Raw genomic sequence first — 22,395 nt, forward strand, 5'->3', positions numbered from 1 at the left:
TAAGATGACTTTCTCCAGATGACTAAATGGAGGTAAAGGGTAGGTCAGAGCACGCAGATTAACATACTACAAATGCAAAAAATCTTCGTAGGATCCAGGCACCTCAGTAACAAATGTGATCTTGGTGCAGTTCTCAGCATGTCAGTAAAATTATAGCTGAAGAAATCTCATCTCTACTGCCTTGGACACTGGTGTATTCAGTTACGCCTCCCAAGCTGCTTTCCCCTGCCAAAGGCCAAGATATCCCTCCGTCATGACCTCTTTCTTCCAGCTGGCACAGAAGCTTTCCCTGTTGTGTCTGTCACCCTGTGAGTAGAAATATTATCACTCTCTGATTTACCGTGCTGCTTTCTGCTGACCTTTTGGTGTTTGGCATTTCAGCCCTGAGGAAGTAGAGCCTATTCTTAAATCTTCTCATCTCTCTGAACTACTAGAGCAAATCCATGGTCAGTAAAGATTTCTGCGTGTTCCTGTGTGGCTTCACATTGCTATTTAGAACTTAATAGAAGTTTTTTCCCAACAGAGAAAGGACACTTAATCAGTGGGGATTAGTAAAGAGACTGCTGCCCTGTCTCCCCATCCATTTCCCACTGAAGGAACAAGTAATCTGCTTGTGAATGAGCTCTTCACCCTCCTTTGTTTGTGTGTGTCATGTAATGGAAATTCATTAGATGTTTTAGTACTGGTGGTAATTCCAGAGCTGATACACACATAACAAGGCAACTACACACAGCAAGCTCATGAAAAATCCCAAGCAAAACTGTTCCTGGTTCTTCATGAACCTCTGAAAAAGACTTGCTCCAAAAACATCAGTCTGCTGTTCCAAGTGAAGGAGAATCTGCATCAAATAATGTAATGACATACAAGTTTCCAAGTCTTAGTCTAGGCAAGAAAATACTTGTTCTATTTTATGCATACTTGTTCCACTTTATGGCAACCCTCTGCCATAGAAGCAACATTCTTAGCAAAATAAAGTTTTCACAAAATGAAGTGTGTGTGCTACACAAGCATGTTCTTCCCTCATTTAGGCCTGTAAAATGAAATGTCAGTTACTGGGAAAGAGACACAGCAACTTAAAAAACATTCAGTATCTGTATCTCATAGTTCTCATATGGGGTGAAGGTCTGAGACAATGTAAAGAATTCACACCATTTCAGCTGAACTATGTAGATGAGGTGCTTGAGGCAGTGAACTGGTGACCCAGACCTCTGCTGAGTGGAGAAGAGTGCCTAGGGTATCATTTAGCCGCCTAAATTAGATGTCTAAAACCACAGTGTGAAGACTATTTCCTTTTTCACGTATTGTATGAAGATGTCAGGATCTGAATGTTTCTATCCAAATCATACTGCATGCATATTTCTGTGATACTTACTGATTTTCCATTCCTGTGCATTTGTTTTGCACATGGTAAAGTATTATATTATGCTGCAGATGTAACATGTTCAAAACTTCAAGCCTGGCCAGGTGGCTGCCTCTCGAGAGCTTTGGATTTGCCTGTAGAATATGCAGCTATCGCTTCTGTTCCTCCGGAGGGAGCCACAGCAGAAAGCACAATCAGATGAATATAAAATCCTCCACCACAAGTTACTACAACACTTCAGCACAGCTGAGACTGAGAGCAAACAATCCTCTCTCAGTTTATCAATGCAACCTGAACACAAGCCACCCTGGAGCCTAACTCTGCATTAGTGAGTGCAAAAATATCCTTTTCAAAGAGCAGTTACCACGTCTGAAATACAACCCCAGACAAGCAACAACCATTCACTGAGACATATCCAAAGCACGTACCAACTTCTTTCCAAGCACACCACAAAGTACAGTGCACAAGAAGTGCTAAAGGAAATCTGAGCCACTGTCACTGTTTTAGGCTCATGCCTGTTGTGCCTAGTGAAAGAGGTCCATACCCTCAGTGACTCTGTTAATAGACCTCACCTGAAGAGGCAAATCTATCATCCACCCTGCACTCTGCCTAAGGCTAAAAACATCTCATCAGATCTTATGTGCCATTGCCTAATAGCAAACCTTCTGTTTATAAATTATAGGTGAAAAAACATTATGGAAGTAACAAAAAAATCTCTTTCCACCCTTAATATCCTAGATTACTATAAACATCAGCTGGGCCAAGCGCAAGAAGGTTTGGCAGTGACAAGAGATAACTTTTTCAACAACATTTTTTAAAAATAGTGAAAATGCACTTTAAGTCATCAATAAATAACATATTCCTTCAGGGCAGTGATGTTGACTATAAAGGACACATAACTGAGTAAACCAAATATGTATAAAATATACTTTATTAGTAATAGTTTTGACCTTTGCTCTTGTTTTTCTTACCACATAATAAAATGTGTTTACAATACAATGGCTAACCAGAATATAAAAATTTCCATTTCAGGAAATGCTACTTATTCAAATTTTGAGCCAACCTTCAGTGCCTGGGATCTGTGAAAGCAACTAACCACTTGCATCAAAGTTCAGCCTTTAGTTTTCTTTTTTTAACATAGACCAGGCCTCTTAATCTAGACTACTGGAGTAGTCACCAGTTCAAGATCAGACCTCAAGACATCATTTCTCTTGAGTGAGATGAATCATCAATGATACTACAAACATTTTCTCTTTTTTTTCCCCATTTCTTTTCCTTTTTCTTCACTTTTTTTCTTTTTCCTTTCCTTTTCCTTTACCTTTTTCATTTTTCCTTTCATTTTCCTTTACTTTTTTCTTTTTTTTTCCATTTTTTTTTGTGTCTTCAAATGTAATTATAATCTACAAAGAATGTACAAAGCCTTGTTTTCCACAAGAGTATTTAAAGAGTTAAATAATTAGAAACAACACCACATATAGCACTGAAAATAGCTAGTGTTTCTTATAGGATTTCTGAGTCACATTCCAAGAATTTATTTTTTAAATGTTTTTTCTTCTTTTACTTTTTCTGCCTCTTTGATTTTTCAATGATACTTTCTTCCAAATTTAAACAAACCAGTGCCAAGATCATAAGATGTCTTTACTATGCCACTGTTTTGGGCAAAGGTATACACCTCCACTCTTTACGTGATAGAATTTGAGATTGTTTACACTGTCTTGCTAAGTGAACTAATTTACCTAATTTATTGTTATAATAAGGGAAAGGCTGTTGCTATTCTTATCCTGTAACATGATGTGGAAGTGAATAAGCATTCTGCTTTTTTTTTTTTATGTGCAAGAAAATACCTTCTTGCACATCTTTCTTGAGTCCTGTCAACACGAAGTCAAGACCCTCATTAGTGCAGCTTTCTCCCTTACAGGGCTCTGGTGGCCTATCTTTTCCTCTTCAGCTCTTTTCTGGTTTGAGGTTGAATGTATTCCTCCACCTGATGCTGTACTTTCATTTGTGGCTATTTAGAACTGCTTGACAGCAGAACTTCTTAACAGACATAATGCAAATCCCATTAATGAGATAGAGCAGTATCTTTCTGATTCTTATGTCCTGGATCTGTTCCCTCTTCTCTAACAGTGTCCCTGTCTGTCATTCCTCAAATCCTAACTGATCTCAGATGTGGGCTAGCTCTCATCTTCCTTTCAAAGGGCAGTACTTCTGGAGGGATGTGGGTTCTCTTATTATATGTGAGAAAGGATATTCACTGTTCCTCCTTTTAGCCAATTTTTACTGTGAAAATCCAGATGCAGATTTACCAAAGGCTGAATCTGAAAACATCAGAGCCTGTCAGCTGAGGCTATCTGAAAACAGAGGCTGCTAACTGAGGCTATCTGAAAAGTTCTGTGCATCTGTATAGTGTTCTTCATATACTACCTCTATGAAATCAAAAAGTAGTACTATTTACAATGCTAAATTAACATAGTGACTTTAGTATTCATTAATAATTACAAGTTGTTCCAAGCCTGCTGTATTAAGAATGAGAAATAATAGTAATAAAATTATCAAAGAAGGCTATATTATTTGCTCCAGCTTCTTCTTCCTCAGACAATTCCCTTCAGTGGTTGCATTCTCTTTTGTGGGAACAATCTTCAGATGGAGGTAGATGAGGACATCATGAGGGGAAGGGTAATTTATAAAGAGAACAGGTGGAGGAAAACACCCAGAAAAACCTTCTTTTGGATCATAACTAAAGCTGAATCATATAAACAGAAAAAAAGGCAAGAGAGAATAAAATACAACTAACAAAGATCAAGCAATTCATGTGGATGAAAGTCATCCCTTTGTGGGAAATGGAAAGCAGAAGGAAGTGACCATCAAGTATTCCCTTTATAATGGGCTGACGTCACTCAGTTCTCTGCCAGACAAGGGTATCAAATTGTTCATGTTCCCATTTTAGGGCAGTGGAGAAAGTCATACCTGGCTGTAAATTTTACTACCATTATGTTTTTGTTCTCTGGAGACTTTAGTCTGACAGCAGGAAGACAAACATTGATACATCAATGAATGAATATTCTTCTGGGTGGTGACCTTTGTGAACGCTCTTGTTCTACCCTAATAAATAGTAATTCAGAAAATTGTTGTCATTCAGTCTGCTTCTGACAAACAAAGGGAAAAAAAAACAGGCCTTGCTTCCTGAGTCACCGGATTATCAAGAGTAATAAGAGATTAGTGTATTGGGAAAGGAAGGAATAGCTTTATACAGATTTGGGAATCTCTGAGACCTCATCACTATCAGTGACCTTCATGACCTTCCTATGTGAAAATCCAGCTGGACACCTGCTTCTCCCACTCTCTGGTTTGCAACTCTTTACCTATTATAATTGTCTGAGCATATTATGTTTGCCAAAGAAACACTAAACTCCCTTATGTGAAAACTAAGCCATATGGAAAAATCATATTTCCCAGATAGTTGATCAAATATATTTCATATGTTTGAAAGACACTGAGTAGTTTAAACTGAGCTGGCTTGAGCTCATACCACATATAATTTTTGCTATGAAATAAGATATGTTATAAAATGAGTGAGAATATAAAAAAAAAAAAAAATATTGAAAGGCTATATTATACACACACAAAAAAAAAGTAGTTAGTTTCATATCAAACAGAAATTGTGGTAAGGAATTTAGGTAATTTTGTAGATGATTAGGTTATTTTGTGAATGATTCTGGGGTACTGCAAACACAAAGCATGTGGAAATATATATTGCTAACCCATTTACTAAAGAAGAACAAACAGTTTTGTGGTTTCAGGCTTGGAAAAGCTGGGTTCATTTTCTGGTTGAGGCACTCAGGCACTGTTACCCATCCACTTGGGTTACCCTTGGCCTGAGTTCTCAGCTGTACAGCAGTGAGAGCACTATTTCCTATACATGTGACACAAGGAAGAAAAAAACCTGTTACCAAAGGCATGAATAAATAGGATATCTCTGTGCCTTTATAGATCAAGTCCCATTCTCATTATATGTCTGAAAAATTTGCTATGATTGCTTATAATTAATAAATTAATTGATAACATTTATCTTTGTCAAGATATGATAACTCTAAGCCCCAAACAGTTGGAGGAAAATAATACTTACTAAGATTTCTCGGAGAAATTCAAGTTTTTGAAAAAAGGATTCCTCAGTTGATTACTCTTTCCCTACAAAAAGCTGTGCCATTTCTTGCAATATTAAAAGGAGCCCATGAAATGAAAGACCATTCATAAAAGAAGTTAAGAAAAACATACATGGTTTTTAATAAAATACTGAAGTAATTTTGGCTGTCTCAATAATAAATTTTAAAAGCAAATGCTTGATAAGGATCTAATAAATAATCCTTCTATTTAGTTAAAAAAATTATTTGACTTTTTATGGAAGAGGTACTTTTAATCTACTAGTTATGAACAAACGCCAAGATAAATAATCACTGTGGATTCAAATATATACAGATGTCTTTCCTCTTTCAGTCATCTGTTATTACATTCCAATCCCAAATTCTGATTGTGGGCAATGTGCTAAATGTTCACATATATACACTGACATCCACTGCAACCTTCACCCCCATCACGGAAAACACACAAACTCATACCCAAAACAATAAATCCATGAGGGCATTTTGGAAGTTACATAGTCAGGAAGAACAATGCATATAATAAACAACATTAAAAAATCCTGTTTTTATTGATTTGAATCATACTTCTAGAAACAAAGTGGTTACTTATATAGTTTTAACTTGATTATTCACTGAATTCAGTTGTTTTTAAACAGCTGTTAGAGTGAATTAGGAAGACACTAGGCTGCACTGTGCATGTAGGATCAGGTTTATTTTTCTTTCTAGTTATTCCTCACATGGATAATGGGAAACAAGACATAATCAGTATAATTTTTAAAGAAGACTTATCACAGCTGTCATCATAATTGGTTTCCCATCATACTTATAAAAATAAAATGGATAATGATAGAAGACGTATAATCCCATGTTTTGCATTGTTCTACAGAGTTTCAGCTGTGCAATTGGTTTTCTCACAGTCTTCAGTGGAAATGTCTTTGGCATTTCATAAGACAATGCTCAGCAATAGCTTGTTAGCTGTTGTGATAAAGCAATCATTAGACTAATCAGTAGTATCTCAGTATTGTCTGGTGGTTCTTCCCAGCTGACTATTGTATTGACCTGCTCTTTCTTGCTTTAGGCTGTAATTACCATCTCGGTACAGGTCATCTTCTTAATTGTGTATTGTATGATTAAATATTGTAATTCGTAAGTCTTTTTACAATCTTGCAATATACCAGTAAATAAAAACTAGCACTGAATATTACACAGGAGTTTTAAATATCTGTTATTTCTCAATATCTGATAGTTATGTTTATATATTTACCTGCAAAATACTTCTCAATGTGGAGACATAGAGTGTACATTGGGATCTTTTATTTAAGAATCAGATTATTCAATTTGAAGCAGAACAGTTGTTAAACTACAGCAAACAATATTAAGGCAGAAACAAGGACCAAATTAGCATTTAACTTAAGCAGAAATACATTGAGAATATCAGACTGACAGAATGCAATTAGCAAACTTCATAAGAAATTAGAGGTTGGAAAATAAGAAACTTCATAAGAAATTAGGGGTAGAAAACAAAGCCTAGGTAAATTTTCTAATATAATTACTTAAAGGAGGCAAACAGAGGATGACTACAGATGGATTACTCAAGGACTGTCCCAGTAAAAGTAACAGGAGGTCATTATATTAATTTATCAGATATCAAACAGTTGAAAGGTAGGAGATTATTCTGAGGAATTATCACTCTATTTGTTTGGGATTTTTTTTTTTTTTTTTGTTATAGTCTTATGTCCACATTGACTTTCTACCAGTGTTTCAGACAGGTTGTTGGGTAAGATCACTGTTCATTATACTCTTATGTTATGAAGAGTTAAAAAAAATGAATTCTTGGGTCTTAATAGTGAAGCTTTGCAACTGTAGAGTAATTTAGATTGGAAAATGTCTTTTTGTAAAGTCCGACTGTAAACCAAATCCTGCCAAGTCCACCACTAAACCACACTTCCAATCACCACATCTACAAATCTTTTAAATGCCTCCAGGGATTTAACCACTCAAGCACTTCCCTTTGAAGCCTGTTCTGAATCTTGACAATCCATTCAGTGAAGATATTTTTTACTAATATACAGCCTAAACCATCATTTATCTGATGAAACAGATAAACAAAGACATGCCTACTTCATAAAAATGATACAGAAATTTACCATGTTATCCAAAATGATATGCAGTCCAGCATGAGGAAACCTTGGTTTACAGTACCTTCATAATAATCTACGAGCTAATTAATGTGTTGCAGATTTATTTCAGCCTCTCAAAGCTCTTAACATGATTATGTCTACTTCTAACTAAATGAACAGCCCTGAACATATCCAAACAACCTACATTTCCACATTCCTCCAGAAAGAGAAAACTGGCCTTGAAAGTTTAAATCGTGAGGTATCTTATAATGAACACTAGGAACAAAGTGAGCAGCTTATTTCCTTACTACGCTCGAAGAACAGTTTTTCTCTGAGGCAACTTGTACTTCTTTTCTGCAACATGGAACTGAGTGACACACATCAATTATTTAAGACAAGTATTGTACTTTCTATATTAATCCATTTTTATAAAGCATCATTTCCAAGAAGATGCTGAAAGAAAAAAACCCAGACTTGAAACAGCTGGCTTAAAATTCAGTCTGAGCTCTTTTTATGATGTGAAAATATCCTTCTTGGTAATACTAGAAGCTTATACTCCCTGGAGATGTTTATATAAAAAACTGACAGTTCTCTTGTTTTCTTCTCCAAGTCTATTTCAAATATCAAGATCTTCTGCAGAGATCTGGGGGGTCATTGTATGGTGTTGAAAGTGTTGTCAGTCACCTTTCTGAGTGACCACAGACTGACACACAATTCCAGAGTGAGAAAAAATGTAAACTTTTATGTGAATCAAATAGGGAGTTCAAATTAATATTTCTTGCCATTGTACCTAAAATTCAAATGCAAAATCAGGGCTAAAGCATGTCTTATCTATAGCAGCTTCATTTGATAGAATGAAATGCAGCTTCATTTCATTTCACAGAAATACTGTTTCCGCACCTCCTTCTTTTAATTTGCTACCAAAACAGGTTTCCGTACAGAGCCTGACTTTGAATGCCGCAAAGTGCCTTTTAGTGATCCATGGTAGGAAATACAAATCCTGGCTTGATGTTGTTCCATTAAAGACAATGGTGGAATTTCCAAGAGCTATGATAGAAGCAGATTTCACTCATTTCCAAGAACTTTTCCTGGTTTTTAGCAGTTCATTATGCCTGTAACACTCAAATGAACTGGAAGAGCCCAGTGCACGTGTATGCACCCCTTTATCTTTCTAATAGAAAACTGGGTCTATAGAGGTTACCAGTAATTGTAACTGCTTCTTGTATGTATTATGGAAATGTTTCACATTTTCAATTCTTTTAGCATTGTAGTTCTAATACTATTTTAATGATTTGGATAAATCTTTATGGAGGTCTCTGGTGTTGGGGTAAATTCCTGGCTTGAAGTAGTGACAGAGGTAAAATATTGCAGGCTTCATTCAGGATCAGCTGTCTGGTAGGAGTCATTGGAATAAAGGATTAAGGATGCAATTCCTTGGTGCTACCAAATTAAGTTTCACTTTGGGAAGTCAGTTGAAGGGAGGAAATAGTGGTACACTGCCTTGCTTTGAGAATAAGAGTGAGTATTCCTCAACAGATCACATTACCTCTGTGGTATATGTGCTGGTTCTACTATATAAATCTAACTGACCCAACTAGTGTAAGAGTCAAGGTTTAACAGTTATACGGTCTATTTTGTAGACTTGGTAAGCATTTCTTTACTTAGTGGCATTTATTTTTAACTGGCTTGCAAGGAACACAAAAATGTTCAATGCTTGTAATAGAAACAGCATGTGTACTTGTGACAAAATATAAAAATAAAATAAAAATAAATAGAAGATAGTGAGAATTGAAAGGGAAACTGCATTTGTGCTCTTGTTTTCTCTTTATACTAAAACTATGTGTTTTTTTCTTTTTTTTTTTTTCTCAATAAAAAGCATCCAGATATTATGTCGTGGTATTTTTCATTCCCATCCACAGACCACCTCTAACCCTTTAAAGCTTCTTGAAAGATTTGTCATGATTTACACAGAGATTATAAGCAAACTGTAATTTGTGATGGCACCATACCTGGAAATATCCCTGGAGCTCTACTTAAGGTTTCAGCTTCTTCCAAATCCAAGAGCTAAAAAAAAAAGGATTTAGTGTTAGCAATAGATCCAAATATTTGCAGAAATCCTTTTCTGTCAGGCAACTGTATGTACAACTGCCAACATATTGTGAAAGCACAGTGAATGCCAAACAGGAGAATTTCTAGGAGACAAACATTATATGCCAAGCATGCCTGTGATCCACTCTGTGTCCAAAGCAGGTTTTTTTCAGCTGCATTTTGTCTGCTGTTTTGACATGCAACCGTGAACTTAACTACATGTAGTTTAATTTTCCTACATTCAGACGTTTCTCCCCCTCCAGCTTGTGAAGATCACAGATACAGATGTGAAACATTTGTCATAGCTTGAAGCCCTGTTATATTCAATTGCTTTACACTGGCATCGAACTGTTTAGCTTTCATAAGTAACATTTTGAGCCATAGTGAATAGCACAAGGATTGAATTCATACCTTTCGGTACCCTGACTGTTTGATGGATTCCAGTCAACAGAAATTGTGCTGGAGCACACAGCTTTATTTATTTGGGTGAGGATCTAGCTAAGTATACTGGTTAGCATTAAAGACAAAAAATACAACTTGCTGATTTCTAGAAACATTGGCATGTTTATAAGAGTGGTGTGTGCACATCTTTCATTACTAAAGGGAAATACAGTGAAAAATTCCACAGTGCTCTAACAGATCCAGATCAGTTCCATCATTTAAATTTCAAATACTACAGAGCAAAAAACATAACTTCTCCTTAACTATCTAGAATGCAAAACAGCACAATCAGTCTTATTCATCTGTAGTGGACATCAGACATCTATTAAACTGGGGAAAGAATTGAGTTTACATTATGTTCACATAGAACAGCAACTACAAATCAGCTTAAATGAAGAGACAGGCATGAAGCAAGAAAACATTCTAGTCCAGGACACACCTTAGGAACAGCCACGTGTGATTAAGTCACAAATAATTAGAGAAGAATGTGCTTAAGCTGCTGTCTCATTCAGGACCTCTGATAAGTACACAGATGTTTCTAAAACAAAGTCCAGCGAAGTGAGCAGCTTTTCATTATGCTCACTAAGCTTTATCCCACTCATAATTTTTTTGCAGTGCAGTCACTAAAACAGCTACCTGACGTGGCTAAAGTTGTAATATTTTTTAGTTTGTTTTCAAAATGGAATTTTGATCACAGTCTAGCAATTTATTTTAAAGTAATGTAAAATTATTTGTTGATTAAAAGCTGATACTTAAAATCTTTAACTTGCAGACAAAATTATAAAGCCCTAACAATAGAGCTTTAGAATAAAAGTGCTGACAAAACCCTTACAAAAAGAGAAGCAGCAGTCCTGCTATAATAATAAAAATAACAAACAGAAGAAGTAAGTTAAGCCTTCTTCAGAGGAACTGGCACAGTCTGTCTGTTTGTTCTGATTTATGGAGCTATTCAGTGTGGTATTGTTCAGCAAAAGCAGTTTATAGGAATGTATGCTCTCTATGTAGTGCTACAAGTCCAGAAAAAAAGTGTCATATGAAACTTAAGGGCTTAAGGAAATGATGACTGCACAATATAGCTGAAATATCTGTATTTCTTTTGTGTGCTCTTTTCCTCTCCTGCCTGCAGCTATAGCAAGAAATGAGACGTTCAAGTCATATTTGATATTTACTTCATGTAGTAGATCTAACAGAATTACCAAGTCTTTTTATCTTTTGTCCATGCAGAAACATGCATCTCCATTTGCCTCTGCATAAACAATCATAATTCATGTTAACATGCTTACAAGAAAATATGACCATGAAACTCACAGAGGAATGAACACAATATATTTGGATAAAGCATAAAAGTAATACAGGCTGCAGGGGTACCCCATGTTGAGAAGTGAAAAGAAAAGTTTTGTTCCCAGGACACAGGATCAGATTTAATTTACACCAGGCTGTAAGGTGGAATGGCCTGAAAAACTACTGGGCCTGTTCATGAAATCAGATTCATCCTTCAAAACCTGTCCCAGGTGCTTCAGATGCAGCTCTGTGGAATGTGGCTGTGCACAGGCAGACCTGGCAGGCTCACATGTGGGGAGAAGGCCATATCTTTATTTTCATGAAGTTGTCTCTGATCAAAGAAAAAGTGTTAGAATCCTGTGCACATTAATTCTTAGTAACTGTCTGGTGTAAATTTACCTTTTTATTTCAACATCAACTAACCTGATCCAATCAAATTTGAAGCAAATTGTGCTGTCACAGTACTGTTGGTTTATTGTAGGCTTTCAGAAGGCAGAGAACTGACTCTGAATGTGGAAGACAAGTGACCTCAGGTGATTAAAAGCAATTCAGAAAGGGTGTTTGAGCCTCCTTGACTGCAAGCACCAGGTTCATCTGACTGCATTCAGCAGCCCTAATGACCCAGCCCACTCCAGGGCTCATCCCACCCTGCCCACAGCTGGTCTGGACCCAGCTGCAGCCCCTGGCACTCTGTGCCTGCCCCAGGGATGCTGCAGAATTCCATCTCCAATCCCACACAACCCTGCCCATGGGCTGTGTCAAGCCAGATCTACCTGGGGGCTGATGCTCAGGAGATGTATCTGAAGCCAGAGGCTGGAGATGCCCCAGCTGTCCCCTTGCCTGCCCTGTCCTGGATGTGGGGGTCAAGCTCTGGCTGGAAGGTCCTCAGAGACCCCTTACTGCCCCCAGACCAGAAACTTTCCATCCCTTAAAACTTTCTGACAGGAATCTTCTCACATGGTACCTCATAGCTCGATGAAGACATGTTTTTTGCTGCCCACCAAGGCCTGATTTTATACCTGTGCATGAGAATAGGACGTTTTTAGACCTAGTATTAACAGATGTCACAAGAGAAGCTGCTCAAGGAGGGCTGGTTGTCAGAAGTGGGGTTCCCCAGGTGTGTTGAAGAAGAGAATAACCTTCAACAAGGACTGTAGAAACCATATCATGACTTCTTCGGGTTAATATTGAGGCAAGCAGAAGCCCATTTCCTGAGGGGTGAAAAATTGCTAAGAGAGAAATGGGAGTTGGTTTTCTTAAGCTACGTGAAACCTTTTCATTTTGGATATGGCTTCCCTAGAGCTTTGAGATTTAGCTCGCATCATCCTGAAGTTCTCCGAAATGTCAACCTTTTATAAATTCCAAGACAAAAAGGTGCCAAATAAAGCCTTTTCTCCACAGTTTCTAGTTTTTCTATGAAGCTCCTCAACCTTTCATTCAAGTATTTATGGGAAGCAAAGAAGCTGGCTGAATCACTAATACTCTGATCTGCTTGTATCCTGTTACTGAGCATTCTAGGGATAATAGTCCCTTTATTTTATGCTTTGGAAAAAACATCATAACTTTGCCTGCCATTAAATTGGTGTTTGATGGGGAGCTTAGTGAATGTGACCTGTAAGGAAACAGAATAGTGTGTTTCAGTCTTCACAGAGGAAACATTTATAACAATTTACAGCCGAAGCCACCAAACATATTCAGAGATGTATTAGAATTACATCTAGAGCCTCAAATCCTTAAGAGAAAAGAGGATTTCATCTCAGTGAAAGCTGGCTGTTTAAATGTATATCTACCTATCTGCCCATTTGTATATAAGAACATATAAGCATAACATCTGAAATATTTCTTCTGTCCTCCCACTTATTGTCATTGAAGGTGGCCCCTAGGCATTGTACATTCCTGGCAATGTACAGTGTAGTAACAGAGGATACTCATTTTAGCTGTGCTCTGCAGGGAATTCTAGCAAAGGACACAGTGTGGCTGCATCCAGAAACAAGGGTCTTCCTCTGTATTTCTAAGCTGTGCACTGGTCACAGAAATACAAAATTGCTGCTTTTTCAATTAGCGGATTCATGGCTTGCCATATTCATTTTATCCTTTTTGTATTTGCAGCATTTTTGTAACCCACTGAGTTACTTGGCTGCTGCTGTAGGCTTATTTCCATTTTCAGAAACCAGCAGCAACCATAAAATATCCTTACAGTACCCTTTTGAACCAGACTCCTCTATCCTTGCTCTACAGGAAGGACCATGGGCGAGGCTGAATGGATTAGTGACAGCTCAATACTACTGGTTGATTCTTCAGTTCTGTACGTGCCAAATGGAAATAACAATACTTTCCTTCCTCCACTTCTTGTCTAGTGTACTTAAACTTCATGCTTTCCAGAACAGCCATTTGTCTTATTAGCTGTTTGCACAATGCTTAGTGCCACAGCATATTACTTTTAGATGGAGCCCCTAAGCACTTCCAAACAGCTACTAGGTTTACCTAAGGATACAAGAGTATGTTGGTAACAGACAGAACCTGATTTATTCCACTTACTTTCTGTGCAAGCCAGTTTCCAAAGGGAAGCAGCATAGCTGTCCTAAGCCATTAGCATTGCACAGAGTGAAATTTCACCAAGTACAGCAACTTGCTCATATTCACATGGCTTCCAGGCTGATTTACAGTTTGGTTCATTGACAGAGTGGAGAGTGGGGGTGTATATGCGTAGCTTTATCTGCACAAGCTCAGCAGCTGTGCCAAAAGATAGGCTGAAGATAAGTTCATGCCTTTCATTTCAGGCTTATTAGTTTGCAGCTTTCAAAAAAGAAACAAAAAATGCCATTAATACTAATAGCAATCCTTCTGGCCTAATAAACAGAGCTCATACACATTGATAGCATTATACTGGCAACAATGCACTCCATATGCTCATGGAGGTTACAGGGCACATTTCCGTGTAAACAGTCAAGACACTGAACTTCAAATATTTGGAAGAAATGTTTATTTAACAACTGAATACATGCTAAAAGAAATAATTTACAGCAGCAGTTTCATTACACTTTCTCTCCAGTTTTCTAGTTCCCATCTGAATTGAAGTGATAAATACAGAAGTGGAATTATTTACTACCCAGTGAGGAATGCGTTTAAAGAACAAGCGCACAACTCAGACACTGGTATAGCAAATAAACCACCTTATCACCTGTGTGACAAAATCTTGCATTTTAATATTTTGCTGAACACACCAAAATGGAGTACCTCTAGATAATAGTACTTTACACTGTACCTTCTTATCTAGTCAAAAATATTTACATCTCTTTTGACTAATGTATAGGTAGCAAAAACTGAACTATTAAACACATACCATTGATATTCACTAAATAATACATAAAAAGGAACAGTAAATGCGCATTCACATGCATTTAATTTAATTTTTTTTACATAGTGACTTTATTGGGTCATGAAGATTTAAATTTGTTTTGCAAAGATGCATGTTTTCTCAGTTTGATGTTATAGTTTAACATAACCATACAGTTTTTAGGAGCCATAGAATGAATTCCCATTTCAGTGATCTGTGCAAGTGCAAAGAGTAGATGTATAAGAATAAAATTAAATATATTTTTTTCCTTGCAGATGGATACCTTAAAACAATGAAAATAGATATTTCTGGTTATAAATGAAATCCTTTATTTCTCTCCAGCTTAAACAATTTTTACTTACTTAGAAACTTTTTACTTACTTCTTCTAAAGTCTGTGACTAGAGGTTTAAAGGGTTTTATTGGCCATTTAAAGAAATACCATTTTAATCTTTATTTTCAAACTTTATGTTGCTTTTAACAATAATGACATAAATGGGGGTATGAATCTTACTGAAGCTGCAGGGCATCTTTCTATATGTTAGTTCATTAAGGCCTACGCTTTTTGAAAAGAAGTTCATTTCCAATCAGTATTAAATGTTGCTTTAACTTGACCATAACATGAACCTAAAAATCAAAAATTTCCACCGTTGGCTTGATCTTTTGCCTTCTTCTTTACATAAACAAATACAAAAACTTAAACAAGACTACTCATGTCAGTGAGGACTGGGCTGAAGTTTGTAAGATATGATCATATCAATTGTTCAATGAGACTGCCAGGTGATAGTAAAAATGTTGCAACTTCTATAATTTTGTTCCCACAGATTATCTTTCTCAGTTCAGAAAAACATATCTTAGAATTCTGACTTTATTTAATATGTTTCCTCTTCAGGCATTGTGAAAGAAGATGGATTTGGTTCATTTTTTTTTTTCCTATAGAACCGGTTGCTATGATGAACATGGAAGAGAAAAAAAGTTACATAGCAATTCCATGAATCTGTAAAAAAGGAAACAAAGTGATTTGGGGTCTATTGAAATCAATCGGAAAATTTCCCACTGAATTTTCTGAGGTTTATTTTAAAACTGTTTCCCTTTGTAAGAAAAAATATTGTAGTAACTATATGGTAGACAACAGCCCTTCACAAAAGGCTAAAGAATGTTCTGTGATTAAAATTAAATCATTCATTTGACAATAGTGCTCAGAAATCAACCATAAGCTGAGTTGAAAAATTAATACTTCTATACAGAAAAGTACATAGTTGAACATATGTTTTAATTCATCCATATTCAGCACATCATGATATAATGGGAATTTACCAGCATACTGAAGTTCAGAAGAGTCAGGTTAAACATAAGAGAGACTTAAAGCTGCTTTTAAAATAAATTCCCAAGTGCTTTCTTAAATCATGGCCCTACAGCCTTGTCCTAGCCTATTCAATGACTTTCTTTCCTGAAGAAATAAATGACAAAAAAAATCCTGCAAGTTCATCCCCTTCAAAGGATTCAAAGGGGACTGAAGTAACTCGGCTGTTAGTGAAAATCCAATTTCTACAGAGGCAAGAAGCCAAGGCTTCACTAAGGAGAAGGATACTTGAATTAGTGAGTGGTAAGGAGGCTGGGGCACATTATGAGAGATGCTGTCACAGCAGATGTGTTATATTGTGTCTGATAAGGCTGATTGATAGTGTAGCAATAAATTGATAAATAAAATACCACAGAGTGAATAACAACAAAACAGATCAGTCATCAGTACAGACATACGTTAATATAAAAGCTCCTTTAGCAAACTAAGGATTTTGTTCTAGTAATTTTCCCCACAATGACATTACTTGAAATTATGTCATTTACAGACTCTACCAAGATAAAATATGGGAGGCTGGAGAAAGATGATCTCAAAAGAACTGGACACCATAGAACTGGGGACCAAAGGCACATCTGTGCTGAGGTGAATAAATCCACTACTTATAACCCTAAACTGACACTCATGATGTAAGTACATTGTCTGTTTCACTCTGTTGCTCTCCTGTATATTGAATAAGGCAGAAGTGCAGGACCAAATTTTCTGTTAGTATAAACTAGTCTTTAAGCTGGACTTCACCTGTTTACAACTTCAGCAGATTTCACCCACAGGTAAAATTGTCCCTCAGATCTTAAAATGGGGAGCTGGTTTTGGGGCTGTTATTTATGTGGCCTGTTTAGTGCTGTTTCTGTGCATTTCGGTGATCTGGCCCACAGAAAGAACAGAGCACTGAGAGTCAGTAGTGTGGACAAATCTCTACCACAGAGCCGGGAACACAACTCCTTAAACTGAATGTGAGCTTTGCTCATGGATATACGACAGTCTATGAGCATCAGTATTTAAATATTAGCATTCACAAATACAAACCGAGAAAGCAAGAGTGTAATTAGCAGAGGGTATTTTAATGCTATTTGTTTTTTTAATTAAAAGAAAATATACAACTGAAAATCAATGCTCTCCTCTTCATTGGTTCAATCTATAGCAAGGTATTAACAAGTTGAATAATTTCAAATACCATACTTAGAAAAACAGAATGCAAAATACTTCCATGCTATACAGTGACTTTCATGTTAAAATAGCTTAGTTTTAAAATTGCTTTGAAGTTACATGTCATATAGATTACTGACAGGGGAGGAGGTTAATTGCACTGTGACCAGCTCCCCTGGAAGTTTTCCCAAATAAAAGAGTAAAGCAGTCATAATTGGAAGTTGTCTTTTTTCCTCTAAACCAATAATTAGAAAGTACGATATTTCTAAGACAAAAAGTCTAATCTATTTTAGAAAGGAGCTAATGTTTGCTGCATATTTTTTCATGGTACATTTAAATTATACTTTTAATAAAATACATCTTTAGACCAAAGCTGAAAGAAGTCATCAGTAGTAGGCCAGTGTACTCCACATTTTTTTTCTTCCAGATGATGGATGGCTTATGTTGTTCAGATTTCCACAATCAATCTCATTCAGTGTTGTTTTTTCCTCTTCTAGCACATATAAACAGGAGAACTGGTAGACAAAACAAGAACAAAACCGTTGTGTCCAATCACATGTTTAGACGTTCATCAGCTTAATGAATTCATGCAGTTTTATATAAGTCTAGAAATGGAAGTGCTGATGATGAAAGGTGGGACTTGTTTTTTCTTTCGTGTAAGATGACAACATGAAATACACTATTTTCTTTATATCTCTGTCAAAAGAGAAAGCAAAACTTGCCTGCTGAATACTTGCAGAAGTTTTTGAGCAGTAACCTAGGTCCAGGTGAATTATCATCCTTGAAACTCTGGTCTTTCTGGTCTTAGAATCAGAGCAGAGAGGAAGGACTTGCTAGGAAAATTAGAAATGGATTTTATTTAAACCTAGTGGAAACTGTTTGAACTTTCCAGTCTTGTAAACATCCACATAATGCCATGAAAAAGTTCATGAATATTGCATTTTTTTCCAGTTATCTGTCTATACAAGTTTCTACTTGGGTGAGGTTCCTAGAGGTAATGTAGCTCAGACACTACGTGGTGCCCTCTCAAATTCATGGGTCCTCCTGTTTCTACCTTTTTTATTCTCTTGTAGGTGCTTCCACTTATTTGTGTTCACCTGCGCGTTGGCAGGTCTTTGCCGGCGCTGTTTGCGGTCTCTTTTCCAAACCTGCTCACAGAACTCATCCATTGTGTTGAGATTGGGGTGGTTGATCAACTGCATGAAGTCTCTGTACCAGATCTTTTGGCTGGGGGTCATGCTGTTGGTTGCATCCTTGATCTTGGAGCCATCACCATCTTCTTCTTTATGGAGCAGCTCTTCCAGGTGGTCATTATCGATCACCTCAAGGGTCACCTTGAGCAAGGTTTGCATGAAGCCGTGCTCCACAGCATGGCAAAAATAAACACCAGAGTCTCTCCGGTGAAGACTTCGTAGCAATAGGCCCTGTTCTGTCCGGATCATGTGGTCACCCATTTTTATCTGTATTGGGAAAAAGTGGTAATTTCAATGGTTATTTTTCATACATGTGTCAGATTATCCTCTAACCATGCTACTTCTTTATTACTGCTCTTTTTAACTGGTAAGACCTGGCCAAGAATTCCCAAACCCACAAAAATGGAAAACACGTGCCAGTCATCTGTTATCATGAAAGGCTCAAATATTTTGGAAAAACTGATATAATGCCAAGAGTTTGGGGAATTAGGAATTTACTCCTTAGTAACTACCGCTGCTGAACAAAGATCTGTTTCAACTATGTCAGATGGAGTTGCTGGAAAGATTACAGATGATCTGAGCCTATAATCAGAAGAGTAAACATGGATTAATTTGGCTGTATTACTGAGGTCTCGTAATCTGTTAGTCAAATCTAGATCCATTTGCAGGAAAGGTTTTTTGTCTTCTTGTTGTTCCTTATTACAAAAACCCTCATGCATAGAAGTGGGTTCTGCCTAAGTGGAAAATTTACAAACAAGCAACTAAGGATCAAATCTAAAAATTTTAATATTCAAAAAGCAGCTGTTCAAAATACTGTGGTTTCTTTCTGAATTAATTCATATCTAGAATGTAACTTCATTCTCTGAATGCACATATTGCTGCAGTCAGAACAGACCTGTGCATAGATCTGTTTGCTGTTCTCTCAACCGAGAATAAATTCTTAATAATTTACTACTTATTCAAACAAAACAAAAATATTTAAAGCAGCTAATGTATAGATTCTGAACATGCTTTAAATATATGTGTGTATACTTGCAAATACTTCAATCCAACAAAAAAGTTTTTGTTCTCTAGCTTGACCTCCCTACCTACCAGCGCAGACTGTTCTCCTAAGATATGTGTGATGTGGCTTGATAGAACTTGAAAACTTGGGTGATTAATAACGTAAGAATCTTGGTGACAAGAAAAGGAGAAAAATAAAGTATCAGCTTAGTGTAATGCAAACAGGGAAAATAAGTGTTTCTGCCTCTAAAAATACTGCTTTTGATAAAAATACAAGTTTCTATAATCTTGTGTCCACTACAGCTCTCAGTTCTTCATTCTGACTATGTTATCTGCAGTAAAGTCTCAGAGCATGCAGTACATGGGATGCTCCTGCCAGACTGTGCTTCAGTCAAACAATATGATTAGGGGAAAGCTTTAGGTAAGCTTTTTCCCAAAGGCAATTTTAAGGCCTTTGTGATATTTTAGTTCATAAAATCTTTGTATGATGTTTCAGGTGACAGTTGGATAGAATGCTAGCTTTTTCTGTTTCTGGGATCTCTGATATAAACCAGTGTGATGTGCAGGGTGTCTGAGCAAGTGGAGGATATGAATGCTTGCTGTTGCAACAATCTGTAAAATCTATCAGGGACCTTACAGGATTTTATGGTAATATGAGTGAGACTACTGAAGAACAATGGAAATCATATATTTCAGAGAAGTTCTGCTCAACTAAAATTATTCTGGGAAGGACTCAGACTGAATTCTACCTTTATAGAGAAAATTAATTGCATCTCTTTTTTTTTTTTTTTTTTTTTTGTACTGTACCTCTTCTTTGCGATCATCATTTTGCTTCTGGAATTGCCAGTAGACTATGGCACGCTGAGATTTCGGACTGCACTCAAGGAAAGTGCTGCTATTCTCTACTCCATAGATAATCTTTTCCTCCAAGGCCTGACCACTTGGGTTATCTGTAAAGCATGAGGAAAAAAGAAAAAAAAATACCATGAAACTAACCCTTAATTGCTATGTAATTTTTTTGTTTAGATAAAAACAAAGATAAAATCTTTAAAAAAAAAATTCCCATATCAGTATACCATTTGAAAAATCTCCATCAACACCTCTCTCTTTGTAAGGACCCATGATAGGTTTTTTAGCTTACTGTTTTTCTTTTTTTTTAATTGTATTTTACATCTTAACAGCTGTTAACATCTCAATATGTGAAGTTAAGGAATTTAATTGTGAAATTTTTTGTAAGCCTCATTATTATTCATCAAGGAAAACATCTAGGACACGACAAGAATTTTTAAGAGCAAACTGTATGCAATGAGAAAATTCAGGGTGTAGCTGCAGAATGTTTGTAATGATGCCTCCTGGGCTCTATGATCATAATACTTTAGAGCAAAGTAATAAAACATGAGGCTATTTAAAAGTAGAATAATGTGTTTAGATTATATGGCACTGCAGTTTGCTGAAACTGTTAATGACCAAGAATAATGTTTTTGAGGAAACGATTTTCAATTAATCATTTCCTCTCATACTGATATAATTTATGGAAATGTAATGAGGTTAATAAACCAGACATTATCGGAGGGGAAAAAGAAAGTTAAATAAATTACTTCCTTTTGTAACAACAATGTTTCAAGATATTCATCAACTTGCTGGAAATATCACATAGCTATAGGACTTATATGGTATTTGACTCTTCTCCAATACCGCAGAGGCTTTAAGGCATCATGTTTCAACTCTCCACCTTAGCTCTTTGAAATGCTGGTATGGACTTAAGTGGCAACAGAACAATAATCCTGAAAAGTAGATGAGGAGGAAGGGATGGGTTTTAACACTGTGTTGGTCTTATGAGGTTTCCTGACTCCTTGTCATTCTTTGTCTTTCTTTCCATTTTTCACATGTGATTTTTAGCACTGGAATCTTTAAGGAACTAGTTTTGATATGCTTTAACAGGAAAATGATGTCTATTTAAAACCCTATTTAAAGAACAATCCTTTGTCCAGTTTTGTTTGCTCCCAACTGTGCCTTTATCCCACTGGCCACGTTGTTTAGCAAACACAGGCTGTTTGTTAGATGGCTGTGACAAAGGTAAAAGCAAAATTGAGCTCCTGACTTATGCTGATACAGAATCACATGTGACTGTCAATAATGACTTTCAGCCCTGAGAGACGATGGCACAAGGGATGTGGAGCAGAATAAGGATTGGTGCTTGCCCAGTTTTCAGTAAACATCAAATGGCCTATTAACACTAAACAAATAGGAAATGCTTGCCTTCCCTCTGCTGGATTGCAGACTTTTTAACCAAGTGAGTGAGGTGTTCTATTAAAAACTAAATGAAACAACTTTTATGAAGTCTCTCACAAAACATATTCCCGTGAAGAATGTCAGTACAGCAATGGGTCAGGAAGACAGGGAGCAGTGAAGGAGTGAATCAGAAAGCAAAGGAGCAAGAGAAGGGTAAAACAGCTGTTCTAGCCAAGGTGGTGAGGTCTGAGATGGAACACAGGTGATTTTGTGTCATTGAAACAGAGGAACTGGAAGTATGTGAAGAGATTAACTGAATAAAGTTAGAAGTGATAAGATAAAGATTGGAAATGATAACTGATGGGTCCAGATTTAACACTGTGAATGGCTGATTGATGTACTGAACTCTTCTGTTTCAAGTGAGATGCTCTACTTACAAAGGAACAAAATTCACATGGCTGAGCAGGCAGTCAGATATCCTCACGCAAAGAAAAGCTGTTTGATATCTGAACTGGGATCCACAACAGACAGCACATACAGGCTTTCAGCATAAGACAGTAGAAAATATCCCCTTTTATAGCCTGGGACACATATGTTACTGCTCCAGTGATGTGTTTCTGGGAAGCAGTGATTTACAGACTTCCATAATAAAGAATGGGATCACAGGGATTTCACCCTAGGATGCATGCTCTGTCTCA

General features: G+C 36.7%; 1 protein-coding gene across 1 annotated transcript in view; it reads right to left on the bottom strand.

Moving 5' to 3' along the window:
* Positions 1 to 14,389: 14,389 nt before the first annotated feature.
* SEMA3A (semaphorin 3A) overlaps positions 14,390 to 22,395 on the bottom strand; it is a 166,058-nt gene continuing 158,052 nt past the window's right edge. Inside the window, exons 16-17 of the mRNA XM_053977966.1 lie at positions 20,273 to 20,415; positions 14,390 to 18,730 (exon numbers count right to left, since the gene is read on the bottom strand). Of these exons, the coding sequence (XP_053833941.1) occupies positions 18,275 to 18,730; positions 20,273 to 20,415 (599 nt within the window). The 3' untranslated portion in view covers positions 14,390 to 18,274. The remainder of the gene's footprint in view (positions 18,731 to 20,272; positions 20,416 to 22,395) is intronic.

The sequence above is a fragment of the Vidua macroura genome, chromosome 5 (assembly GCF_024509145.1).
Source record: "Vidua macroura isolate BioBank_ID:100142 chromosome 5, ASM2450914v1, whole genome shotgun sequence".
NCBI lineage: Eukaryota > Metazoa > Chordata > Aves > Passeriformes > Viduidae > Vidua > Vidua macroura.